Source organism: Phaseolus vulgaris, chromosome 9 (genome assembly GCF_051622355.1).
Source record: "Phaseolus vulgaris cultivar YP4 chromosome 9, ASM5162235v1, whole genome shotgun sequence".
In the NCBI taxonomy this organism is placed as follows: domain Eukaryota; kingdom Viridiplantae; phylum Streptophyta; class Magnoliopsida; order Fabales; family Fabaceae; genus Phaseolus; species Phaseolus vulgaris.
The window spans coordinates 11,640,385-11,654,426 of NC_143506.1; the positions used below are offsets into that span (position 1 = coordinate 11,640,385).

A 14,042-nucleotide genomic window follows, 5' to 3' on the forward strand; every position below is an offset into this window, starting at 1 on the left:
GCACAACATGTTAAAGAAAACCCAATCATGCAATGCCCACTGACACACTCTACAGGGATGAGCCAATGGTACATTTTTTGACGTCTATTATATCTGTCATTTCCAGATCTTCTGGTCATGCAATTTTATTAATAGTATTCACATTTTGCTTTCAGAAAAAAAAAAATTAGGAAAACTGTGCTTTCGTTGCTGATTTATAATTGAATTGACCCCAGGATGGGAATGGTTGGTTTTAAAAATAATGAAAATAAAGAAGAAACTAAATGAGAGAAAAAAAACAGATAAGAATTATAATTTAATGTTTAATTGCTTGGTACAATAAAAGTATACCAGAAATAAAAATAAATAAAAGTTATGTAGTTCCATTCATTCAATAAAAAATATCAAAAGAGTTAGAAAATAAATAGAATGAGTGAGGTTTCACCATTTTTAATTCTGTAACCTCCAAATTAAATAAGTATTTTTTTATTTTTTATAATGGTTTCTTAATATTAAGTTTTTCGAAGGGTAATACTGGAAATATTTGATATTAATAAATAATGAAAAACTAATTTATAAGAGATCATAACAGTATCTTCTACCTAAAACCTTAAAATAAGGCTTGCACTTTTATATATTTTCTCAACAAATTCTTTCAAATGGAAGAAATCAAAATTTGAAGAAATTTATCGTTAATTTTTTTTTTATATGTCACTCAATTATTTTCACTTAAGAAAAAAAGTTCCTTTAGAATAAAATTACAATTTTTCAAGCAGAGTTAAATATGTTGCAAAAAAAATATTTGAAACATAATTAAGTAAGGATTTTTTATGTTAGAATTTTTTATTAATAGATATACTTTACATTATTTTTTTAACATATGAGTTTTGGTATATTCTTACATATTTTCTCATATTTTTAATTTTTTTTAATAATTTTTTTATATGATGACAAATTATCATTGTTACTTGATATGTGAACCTATATAATGATGAGAAAATGTAAAGTATATGTTTATTGAGATTTCTTGAAAAGATATCTATTTTTAGAGAAATGTTATGGCAATATAAAGACAAAAAGAAGAGTAATGTAGATATAACAAATAACGAACATTTATTGAAGATTAAAAATTTGTGGAATTTTACTTGAAAATTGGTATTTTTATTTTGAAATAATTATTTTACACACAAAATTTGTTTTCTTAAGTGGAAGAAAGCATGTTACTTAGATCTGTGGAATTAAAAATTTGGATTCTACAAGTGAAAAATAATAATTAAGAAACTACCACTCACATGCAATACTATTGTTAATTAGAAGAACCCATCACAAAAACTAGGGGCTATTTTGATTTTAATAATTTTATATTTGTTGCTCTGCCATTGGAGTAATTGTTGGTGCATGATGCTCCAATCTGATGAAACCCAAAATAAAAAATCATAAACAATTTTGTGTTGTATTAAGATTGTCTTCAGATTAGTTTAACACGCAAAAACCAATTAATGCAATTCTAAATGTGGTGTGCCAAACATGAGACGCAATTCAAAAAGGTCTTTTTTTTAATTACTTCACAAGAAAACTTGTTTATATTACATTTGAATACGTAAGTTGCCTTTTTCTTTCCAAACTTTTGATTTTGTTAGTTTGACAACATTGACTAGCCCAATGTTTTTTTGGTAGTTGTGGATTATTTTATTTTTCTTTGTCATTTTTAAATAAAGTTTTCCTTTTTTAGACTCACATTTTGACTTCTTTCGAAATAGTGCGTATTGGGTTTAGAATTTCACAAGTTATTCAAATTCTCGTTTAAAATGATTTTGTTAATTGCAATCAGAGACGCAACTATATGCAGTACAAAAATTATTTTTCTGAGAAAAACAAAAATAAAAGGAAGCTTACTTATATTATTTAACATAATACGAAACTTTAGTTTAGTTTTTAATCAATAAATTTGTTGTTGTTTCTTTTTTGAGCTAACACAGGAAAAAAATTGGTGAATTTGTTTGGTGGACGACAGAAAAAAAAAAATTGACGTTGAATGAATGGATAACAAAAGGTATTTTTGTTGTCAAAACTAGTAATTTAATCTGGAAAATTCTCTTTTTTTTAAATGACTGAATTAAATAAGTGTTAATCACTATCTCATTGTAGTCTCAAACCATGTCTACAATATCTTTTCTTTAGCTTCTCATCACCTGATACCTTATTATATATGATTAGGCAATTAGTGGAATATGAAATCTTATTGAATTCGTTCTAGCATAGCTCATTACACTAAATGCAAGTTGTACCTCCTCGGATACTAAACAACTCGTCAACACGACTCATAAATTATGTGAACTAACCTCTACTCAACCTCACACACGTAGTAGATTGTGGACAGTAACCCTTGCCTCATTCAGCCTCACATTACTTACCTCAAAGGTCATGTCGATAACTACTCAAATTTTCTCAATTTTATCCTATGAGGTTCATTAACACCTAACAATTTTGCTTAAACCACATTTGATCGTTTGAGTGGAAATTGTTTCGAATCAATTCTCTTTCTATTGGGTTATTTTTTCCTAAGCTAAAAATTATGAGTTGAGCTCAAATAAACCCAAGATAAAAAATATATATTTCTTTTTATTGGAGTATTTTTTTCTTGAGTAAAAACTAAACTATCTTAAAACCAATAGAGTTTTAGTATAATTATCTTAAAAAGAATAATAATAAAGAGATAGAAGTTTTGTGAAAATGAAGGACCAACTATCTCATTTATAGATTTTAAGAAACACCTAAATAATAATATAATATCCTATAATATTAATTTTACAACATTACTCTTAGTTTTATTTTATCTATTTCAAATTTAAAAGCATAACTAATTATTGTATTACTTTTAGTATTTGATAAGTTATTTTTTATTTTTATATAATTCAAATTAAAATAAAATTTAATATTATAAATATTACAATTTCAGAAACATAACTAATTATTGTATTACTTCTAGTATTTGATGAGTTATCTTTTAATTTTATATAATTAAAATTAAAAAATAAGATTTAATATTTTAAATATTTCAATTTAAAAAACTAACTAATTATTGTATTACTTTTAGTATTTGATGAGTTAATTTTGATATAATTCAAATTAAAATAATATTTAATATTATAAATTAGTAATAGACAAATATATCATTACATGATAATGTTATTTAAAGATTACATGCAATAAAAAATTATTAAAGAAAAATTCAATATAGCAGTAATTTAAATTCAGAAATAAAAAATAATAATTTTATCAATACTTATTAGATTGATTCGTTTAAATAAGATGACTTGTTCAAATAAAAAAACATATGTAATTTTAAAAATAAATAGAAGCATTAAAAATATAAAATTATAACCACATAATAATATACTTTTGTTTAAAAACATAAAAATTTCATTTATATAATACAATTTATGTAATTATACTTTTTATTTATTTATTTACCGATTAATATGTTAATTAGTTTACGAAATATTTTTATTTGATGATTTAATTTATTAAATAAGAACTTATAAGGTAGTAACTGATTAACTACCAATAAGCTTATTGGGTAGAAATAAACTTATTAACTGAGAACTAACTTTCAACTAATTTTGACAAATAAATCATTTATATTTAGGTTACAATAATATTAAATCTAAACATAAATATGTTTTTATAAAATAGAATCAGACTCATTTCCTTGATTAAAGATGATTAAGTGTGTGTTTCAATTTCAGTTACAAAATTAAAGACGTGTTTAATTTTCGATAGTAATATTTAAACTAATTTTCACTTTTTTATATTAAAGATTGTGTCACATGTACTATGTTTTCATCTCAAATGCCAGGTAACTTACAAACTACAATGTACCTTTTTTTTTCCAACGAACTCCGCCTAATCTTCTAACTAATATTCAAACACGTACCAAATTTCATGTGGACATAAAACATTTGGATGGTTTATATGAAGTTTTAAATTCAATTATCTACGTCGTCATTATAAACGAAATTAATAAATGATAGTTTGTTTCATGTCACATCACATTTTAGATTCACACTCATATATCAGATATTGATATTTATAAAATATGTATCGGTGAAGTATCAAATTCAAAAAATATTTATTGAATTTCTGACAATTTTATCATAGGTATAACATAATTTTAAAAATGAAAAATACATTAATTTTCCAAAAGTTTAAACTTGTTGTATAAATTTTTATTATGATTATAAAAATAAGGAACAAAACTTTTTTGAACTAGTCATGAAAAACTGCTAAAAAAACTTAAGCATATTTAGTTCACATAAATATTTATTTTCAATTTATATAATTCATAATTATATAATATATAAATTCATGTCCTCGTATCCTGTGTTTTAGAAATTATACATATTTCCGTGTCCGTATCAGTGTTGTATCAATGTTTGTGTCGGTGTTGGTGTGAGTGTTTGTGCTACATAATACACTAATTTATATTTCTTTAATTTTATGATTTAATTGTGTAAAATTTTCTTCATGTGATGTATAAAACTAAAAATGGTAAAAATTAAAAGAAACGTTCCTGTAATTGTATTGACAAATGTTGGCTGATGAAAACTTTATAATTTTTCAGTTCTACTGTATTTTACAAAATTATATTGTTTATTCTTTTCCTATAAACAGAAAAAAGTAAAATTAATATAATTATATGCCTTAAGTTAAATGAAAACTTTGGATGATGAAAACTTTCTAATAACATCTCAAATAAATAACTATGTATTTTAATCATCATAAATTGTTTTTCTATCATTAAAAGAATAAAAAAAGACTTAATATTAAAAAATTGAATTGCGATTTTGGTACGGTAAGATTTTTTTTGTTTTTTTTATTTCTTTAAAATTAAAAATCAATATTTTAGATCTTCAATATTATAACTCTAGTTAGTTACTTTTATATAGATAAAGTTGTCCATTAGTGTGTTTTGATATCAAGCTATACTTAAATAGAGTTTTTAAGATATGTAAAAAAAATATTTTTTATTTATTTTAAATTAAGTATTAAAGATTATAAATAGAGATTTCAAATTTTGAAAACAAAAATTAAAAAAACTAAATTTTATAAACAATAAAACTAAAATCAAATTCGATAATTTTATTCTAAAAAATGTTTAAATAAAAAAGAGAGAGAGAATGCATCTCTTATTAATAAAGATCGTGATCCGTTGCATTGAAGCTTTCCGCCAACTACGGCTCTATCAATAAAAAAAAAGTAAATGCGTACGGTATATCAAATTAAATATGATTGCTCACAAAAGAAAATGTGATTAGAAACACAATATTATATTCAAGATCCAAAGACATAAAAAACACAATCTAGATCTTCATTGCATATCTATGAAAAAGTTTGGGTTACTATTATTGAGATTTTTTAAGGATTAAATTTAATACATGATGACTAATCTATATAATAAATTATTACACTACCTTCAATTTAAAATTCTTAAGTTTACATTATTTTAAATATAGGACTTTTAACTTATATTTGAATTTATAATCATATTTTTTGAGATATGAGTTGAATTTGCCAGAAGCTTTTATTTTTAATGGGACATATTTGTCTCCATATGAGTTGGTCACGGTCAAAATTATTATTATCATCAAATTCAGCTTGTTATGGTTCAATTTTGTGAGCATCTCAATTTTAGAATTAATATTAATTGAACACGATTAATAACAATTTTTTAGCAATATGATTGTATAATTTGTATACTTTTAATTGCTCACTAACACAAATTAAAATGCATTTTTTACCTTTTTCATCAAGCTTCTTTCTTTTATGGTTTATAATATGGCAAAAGGCATCACACCCAAATTTTCTAAAAGAATATAGGATTGATTTTCTTCCACTTACTTGAAGTTTTCTCAATTGTTATGTTTTAAACCACCAAAAATGAGTTTTTATTTATAATAGAATCACTCCAAATTATAACTTTACAAAAAAATGTCTTTGGAACTCATCTTTATGTTTGCAAACTTCTCACCATGTTTAAAATTATATCCATTGTGATGAAGGAATACATGAAAATATAAATCAATATATAAAGAAAGAATGTTGAGAAAGGTAGATGCAAAATACATAAAGAAAAAATGTTTGATATCATTTTTCTTTTACTTGGGCCAAAGTCATTTCGATCAATGAATTTTAAGATTGTTGTACAAATTTGACTACTTAAATTACTTATTTGCTCTTAGGTTGATATTCTTTAAGGGAGACAAACATTTCATTAAGTGAATTTGATTTAATAAATCCCCAAATATAAGATTTCCTAAATGAAATTAATCAACGATAAATGCAAATTACATAAAACTATAAAATCTACAAAATTTAAGACAATTATTCAATCATTCAATTGTCTAAGTTTATCCATTCTATTTCACAATCTATAATTAAAATAATAAAAAAAATTAAAGTTACATTGTCTAATCAAAACATAACCTATCAACTCAACAATTCCATCTAAAACACTAAAAGAAATGTACACTTAAACATGTAACTTCAAAACAAATTAATCATTCTCTCCAAAATAAACCATCAATTATCAAATTTTCTTATATGTAATACAATTTTTAAAACATCAAAATGCAACTAATACAAATATATATTTGATTAAAGACAACATTAAAATTGATTACTTGAAACCCCACAATCCAATTAACTTCATGGTATACCAATCCATAGTAACTATTCCCATCACATGAAAAAAATATTATTAAAAAAAATACAAAAATATGGAGGAACTATACCAAAGCTCACATGTTAACAAAAACGATACATAGGTAGACTATAACTATTAATAAAGAATTCTAAGAACAGACTAATAACTATTCAATTTTAACTCAAAGTCAATGTTTACTCATACAAAAATACAAAAAATCAGTATTATCTACGAATTTTATCTATAGATATGAATTCGTAGATAAATTCAACATTATCTATGGATATTTCTCATGGATATGAATGCATGGGTAAATTTAGCATTACCTACAGATATTGTTACTCATTTGAATCTGTAGATAAATCCAGCATTACCTACAAATTATTATCCACAAATTTCTATCCATAGATAAATTTAAAATTATCTACAAATTTTACCCACAAATCTATATTCAAAAATAAATTCAATATTATTATTAATATCAACATTTTTATTAACAATATTAAAAATATAAATAATCTTAATAGTTTTAAATTTGTAATAATATAAATATATTAATCATAATAATTATATACATAATATTAAAAATATTATTTATATATATATATAAATAATTATAAAATTATAACTAATATTCATAATAGTAATAATAAATAATAATTGTAACTAATAGATACCCATACTATTAACATTATAAAACTAACAACATTAATATGATATTAATAATATTATTATTAATGATATTAATAATATTATTATTAATGATATAAATAATATTACTAATATTATTTTTAATGTTAATAATTAATAATATGAATAGTATTAATAATAGTAATAATAATATTTCGACGGACTAGAGTTTGTAGGTAATTATTATTTTTTTACCCATCAACTCTAGTTCGTTTACCTACAAACATTGTCTGTGGATAAAAGAAAACCCTCCAACTACAGTCCATACGAACAATGTGTATGTGGATAACAGAAACAAGAATTATTCACCTACTCCAGTCCGTAATTTACCTACGAATAGTGTGTTTGTGAATAACAAAAACAAAAATTATTTATATATACTAATAATTATAAAATCATAACTAATATTTATAAATAATAATAATTATAACTAATAGATATACATAACATTATAAAACTAATAATATTAATATAATATTATAAATAATAGTAATAATATGAATACCATTATTATTAATGATATTAATAATATTAATGATATTAATGGTATTAATAATATTAATAATAATAATTATAACTAATAGATATACATAACATTATAAAACTAATAATATTAATATAATATTATAAATAATAGTAATAATATGAATACCATTATTATTAATGATATTAATAATATTAATGATATTAATAATATTAATGATATTAATAATATTAATGATATTAATGGTATTAATAATATTAATAATATTGAGATTTAATAATATGAATAATATTAGTAATAATAATATTAATAATATTGAGATTTAATAATATTAATAATATTGAGATTTAATAATATGAATAATATTAGTAATAATAATATAAATAATATTTAATATTATCAATAATATTTAATATTATCAATAATATTTAATATTATCAATAATATTTATTAATATTTAATAGTATTAATAATATTGATAATATTTAATAATATTTAATAGTATTAATGATATTTAATAATATTATTATAATAAATAATAATATTAATATTAAATATCTATACCTATATATAAAGAGATTCTCCTCTTAACTGTCATTTTGTTTTATTTCATTTTTATCCTTATATTTATATTTTATTTTATTATTTTAAAAGTATAGGAGAATTTATCATTTTATGAGCAGATTTAATTTTATATATCAAAAGGATAACATAATAGATAACATTATTTTTAAATTCAAAACTAAATATTTCAAAATGAGGTTTGTTAAGGCACAATTGCATATTTTTCTCTCGTTTATCTTCACTTTTATCTCATCAAACACCTTTTTTGTTTTCTATTTTCATATTCAAAATTCAAAATATGAGAAGTCGTAGTTTCCTTCCAGAACCACAATATCAACCGGTAAGTGTTGTTTTTCAATTATAAAGTAGAAGATGAAAATGCAATATCTGAATTTACTTTTCTTTTTTATTCATTTATCCATGTTTTTGGCATTGTATAATGATATTATTGTTATTATTGTGCTGACACAAATAACGCCATAAAATACATGAATACAATAATTTAATCAAACTTATAACAGAAATATTAAAGAAAAAAAAAGAAAGAATAGTAGGATTTTGTTTATTGAATAAAAAATTGAAAGGAAAAAAAATGTACCAGATAAAAGTGTGTCGGAGGAAGTTAGTATATGAGAAAGAGAGGGCTTAGGAAAAAAAGGGAGGTATGTTAGTCTCCGAGCGAAATGAGTGAAGAAACTGATTGAGAGAGGGAATGATAAAAAAAATTACGACACGGATGTGAGAGCCGCTAATATGAATAATATTAATAATGTTTATATTAATAATTATATTAATATTGATAATCATACTAATAAATATAATAATAACCATAACATGACAACAAAACTTCTTTGATGTAATAGTTAAAGCTTATTTCCTCACTCAAGGACCTGAATTTGAGTCTCACCCGTTACAATTTAATAATTGAAAATTTAAAAATAAAATATGTTGAATTATCTATGGATTTAACTACTAGAGTTAATTTTTTTTCTGTGGTGACCCACATGTAACAAACATCATTCCACTTAAAAACTTTAGTGACTTGAAAAACTTAAGAAATCTAGAGAGATCCAAACTTGATGTGAAGAGTAAAACTTACTAAATTAAAATTGATCTCCATTTTATCAGTATCTGAATGACACTCTATTTAAAAAAGATGGATGAATTCACTTTAAAAAATTAGAAAGAAATAAAAAATATATAGACAATTTTTAAAAAGATGATAAAATTTATAAATAATTAGTTAAATAGTTAAATAGTTAAAATTTTATTGAATTTAATTAATATAACTTAGAATTTCAACTTATATTAAATTTTAAAGTCGTCTTGCTAAACAGGAAATTGGATCTTAGTAGTAAAATTGTAACTTGTAAATAAAAAGATAAAATAATAATTGAAAAATAAGAAATATTCAATTGATACCATTAAAGTTTAAACTAATAAAATTTAGTATTTACACCATTTGAAATTAACCTAATTGAACTTTGAAAAATTAAAATGTACAATTATGATACGAGGAACACCTATTTTACTAAATTTCTTCATCAACTTCTCAAAAATCTGAATTCAATATGGTATATACTAATTATTTTAAAAATATTTTACTCATGAAAAAAAATCCTCTCGACAAACCTCAAACTTTAATATTGTAAAAAAATTAATCGAGTAAATTCAATACTCTACTTATGCAGAAGAGTAGAAATGAATAATATCGTAATAAAGACAAAAACTAGTACAGCTACCATGCCCTGCAAAGAACACCAAAATGTTACCTTTTGTTTGCTTCTAAAAATAAAATTAAAGTAATATGCTTAGAGAGGACAAGGAGAACAAAAGTAAAAACCATTGGGTAAGAGTTTAAATTTGATTCTTAAATCTAATGATTAGATCTTATAACATATTTACCATTGATGTGACGTGAAATTCTTGAAAAATGTGACATAAAAAGAAAAAAGAAAATAAAAATGGAAGATCTTTATAAAACTCGTGTATGAAAGATGTTCTAGCAAAAGAAAGAGTCCAAGATTCATTATACCTATTTATATTCATATTCTGTCAATTTTTTTCCATCACTCTAACGAAACACTTATTTATTATTTTTATATTTCACTCTATTTTTTATGTTACCTACTTATTTACCAGTTACCTAATTCTATCACGTGTCAATTATATTCTTACTAGAAGTTTCTAAAGAAGCTATCTTTATCTAGAAAAATCTTTTGGAATCACTCAGGCCATACAATTATTCAAGGTATTATTATTTTTATTATTATTATTATTTATTATTATTATTATTGTTATTAGAATGAGAAATTGAGTTTCTTTTTATGTGTCAATTCTGTAATTTTAAGATCCTACAAGGTTATTCTGGCTGCGAATCATGTGTAAGAAAGCATATATAACTATGGAAGCGGTCACCGAATATAGAGAAAAGAAAGAGTGGTTTGATACAACACAACAGTGTGAGTGGTGAAGGATCTGTTTCTGGGTAGGAGAGGAATCAAACCCTTTTCACTGGTAAGTATTGATGTCACTAACCACAAACTTCTTTTCATCGATTCACTTCAAATCATGGAAATCACGTTTTCGTCAATTCTCTTTTCGGATGATTCTTTGCTGTGCCCTTTCGCGATTCTTTAGATCCTCTTTTCGTTATATTGTCTCTTAAGAAACATGGAATAGTGGGTTTGACTTTAATTTTTCTGGGTCCTCTTCTTTTTTGATTTTGTGGTCGCAGTCAATAGAACAATGGCTTCAGATCGGAAATTTCACACTTTCGAGGAGGTCGCAAAGCACAACCAGACCAAGGATTGTTGGCTCGTCATTTCGGGAAAGGTATGTTTCTTTTTCTTTGGGAGAATTTCCGATTTGCTTCAATTTATTGATTATCTTGGAGAAACGACGACGGGTTTAAGATGAAATCAAGGGGTTCAGTACATGCTTTTTGGGTTTAAGTTAACGCTCCTTCGTCTGGTTCGTGTGTTTGATCTGATGTCTTGTTTCTCCTGCTATACTGAATCAGTCAATTTTTTATTTTCTCTCTTTTCTGTGTGCATTTGTGTGTAGTTGGTGATTAGCTCTGATAAGAGCAGCTGTCTAGCTAAAAGACTCCTAACATGTTTGTGTCTAACGTAATCCCAATTGAATTTGTGTCTCAGTAACTTGAGTTCAACTGGAATTTTGTACTTGTTCAATCGAAAAACAAACAAACGTACCCTTAACCTTGCAGGGAATTTAGTGGTCCTTACGATTGAAAATTCTGGTTTTATAGCAAATGTTAGATTAAAATAAAAACTCATAAAAGAAGAACTAAATCAAAAGTTCTGTTTAACGATGGGCATATATGTCACTACTGATTTGAAAGTTACTGCCCAAGGAGTTGCTCATCGCTCATTATTAGTATGTGGGCTGGACAGCTCTAATCATAGGGTGTTAATTGGGTCTATTAATCCGACTACCCAATCCAACCCAAATTGGGTTTAGTTATCTTTGCAATTGGGTCGAGTTATCTTTGTAATTGGGTCAATCCAATCTCGAATGGGTTAGATGATGGGTTATGCATGTTGAATCCGATATCTACTTCAACTAGATGAAAATTATTAAATAATGTTAATAATAATAATAATAATATAACTGTTATTAAATTTAATTTCTTTATTCTGTTAATTAAATGCTTATTTTTTAAATATTAAATTGTTCAATTTTTAAATATTAAATAATATAGTTTATTTTTAAAAAAATTGTTTTTGAAATTACAAATTTTAACAAAAATATTTTTTTTATATATTCATCCCTCTACCCAATCTAACATGATTAAGGGTGAATTGTGTTGGATTGAGTCTAATAAAAAATGTAGAGACCTGACTCAACCCAACCTAAGATCTTTTGATTGGATTGGGTGATTAGTTTGCTAACCCAAGATGTTTTGATCAGATTGAGTGATGGATTTGCCAAATCCAACCCTTATACTCATATTTAACCATGTCTATTACTATGTGAAATTATCTTGTTATCGTATCATACAGTGATTTTGAGTCCATACCTTTGATTGTGGGAAAAAGTATGCCAGGAATATATATTAAAATACCAAGAGACTATTCAATCTGTAGGTAGTTATTTTCATATGCCATTTGTATATTCACTATAGTGTAGATGCTTTATCGCTTGAATTCTGTTGATGCGTGAATGGTTTAGAATTTGGATTAACCTGTTGATTTATTTAACTTTTGAATGTGATGTGTGATTTGAGAGGTGAAGCTTTTTTCAAACCAGCCTCCTCGTTTGGGAGTTTCTTAAGATATTTGGATGTAGATAGTTAATATCATGCGACCCTCAAATAGGCTCCTGTATTAATTTTTATGGGTATTTTAAAGTTCCCAAATTGGGGGGCTTAAGAGGATTTTAAGCATCCAAACAAGGGGGACGAAATTCATTAACCTCTCACATACCTTTCATCAATTTGATTCCTCCTTTTGTCACCTCCCCACTCCCAAACATTACAGCGACGACAGTAACCACTCTCACTGAAATAGCTGAGTAGGCATCCTTTTTTATGCAAGCTGTTTATGTTCCTAGTGAAACAGAAAGATGTTAGTCATATATGCGTTCAGGGGTGATCTTCCCTAGATGCCAAAGGCTGTGATCTCATTGCTCTTGATGCAATCTGAGTTGCCTCACTGTTCTGTAACCCATCCTTTATACAAGATACTGGCTCATATGACATTGGGCAGGAGGAAACCCTCTTTCACTATTCTGAACGATAGAAGAAGCAAGCCTATTTTTCTCTATTTAAGCATTACCTGAGATTGCAATGCCCCATTTTGAGGCCTATTCAAACACCCATAAAGGAGTGCAGAACAGAACCCCATGTATAATGGCATGAGTTTTTATTCTATAGCTTGAATTCTACTTTTGTTATGATGTTAATTTCTGCCACTGAACAAAACATTGTGCTTCAACAATTTCAGGTCTATGATGTCACCCCTTTCATGGAGGAACATCCCGGAGGTGATGAGGTTTTGTTGTCTGGCACCGGTGTGTTCATCTCATCTGAAGCTTATTAATAAAAGCACCAAAATGTTACCATATTGATTATTATCACTTTGTGAATTACAGGGAAAGATGCAACCAATGATTTTGAAGACGTGGGACACAGTGATTCTGCAAGAGACATGATGGCAAAATACTACATCGGTGAGATTGATGCATCAACTGTTCCCCTAAAGCGGACCTACGTTCCACCTCAGCAATCTCTGTACAATGCTGAGAAGACTTCAGATGTTGTGATCAAGATCTTGCAATTCCTGGTCCCTCTCCTGATATTGGGCTTGGCCTTTGTTGTCCGGCAGTACACCAGGAAAGAGTAATTCCTTCTATAGCAAATTTGACCCCCGCGAAGGGGTCTGTTAGCTTTATAGTGCCATTTGGAGAACAGTGTTTAGTTTCTTTATGGGGTCTGAGCATTGAATCTGGATCAGACTATTATTGAGTAAGCCATGTTTTCCAATCCAACTTTCTTTGGTATTGGTATTAGTGTCATTTATGAATTGAGAACTTAATGTTTGGACGGGATAAAGTTGGTTTTCTTTCTTTTTATTAAGGATCGCTGCATTTTTAATA

The 14,042-nt window shown here is 25.4% G+C and overlaps 1 protein-coding gene across 2 annotated transcripts; it reads left to right on the plus strand.

Annotated features, from left to right (window-relative positions):
- The first annotated feature begins 10,427 nt into the window (after positions 1 to 10,427).
- LOC137823112 (cytochrome b5) lies at positions 10,428 to 14,042 on the plus strand. Of its 2 annotated transcripts, XM_068628237.2 has the most exons (5): positions 10,428 to 10,674; positions 10,775 to 10,940; positions 11,161 to 11,258; positions 13,391 to 13,457; positions 13,539 to 14,042. In XM_068628237.2, the coding sequence occupies exons 3-5, from the start codon at positions 11,172 to 11,174 to the stop codon at positions 13,787 to 13,789; spliced, it is 405 nt and encodes a 134-aa protein (XP_068484338.1). In that variant the 5' UTR covers positions 10,428 to 10,674; positions 10,775 to 10,940; positions 11,161 to 11,171; the 3' UTR covers positions 13,790 to 14,042. The 2 variants fall into 2 exon arrangements, with proteins under 2 accessions (XP_068484338.1, XP_068484337.1); XM_068628236.2 differs by lacking the exon at positions 10,428 to 10,674 and having other exon boundaries at positions 10,711 to 10,940.

Coding starts and splice junctions, on each gene's coding strand:
- LOC137823112 (XM_068628237.2), top strand. CDS start 11,172: ATGGCTTCAGATCGGAAATTTCACACTTTCGAGGAGGTCGCAAAGCAC. Junction 11,259..13,390: donor GGCTCGTCATTTCGGGAAAG/GTATGTTTCTTT, acceptor CAACAATTTCAG/GTCTATGATGTCACCCCTTT. Junction 13,458..13,538: donor GGTTTTGTTGTCTGGCACCG/GTGTGTTCATCT, acceptor TGTGAATTACAG/GGAAAGATGCAACCAATGAT.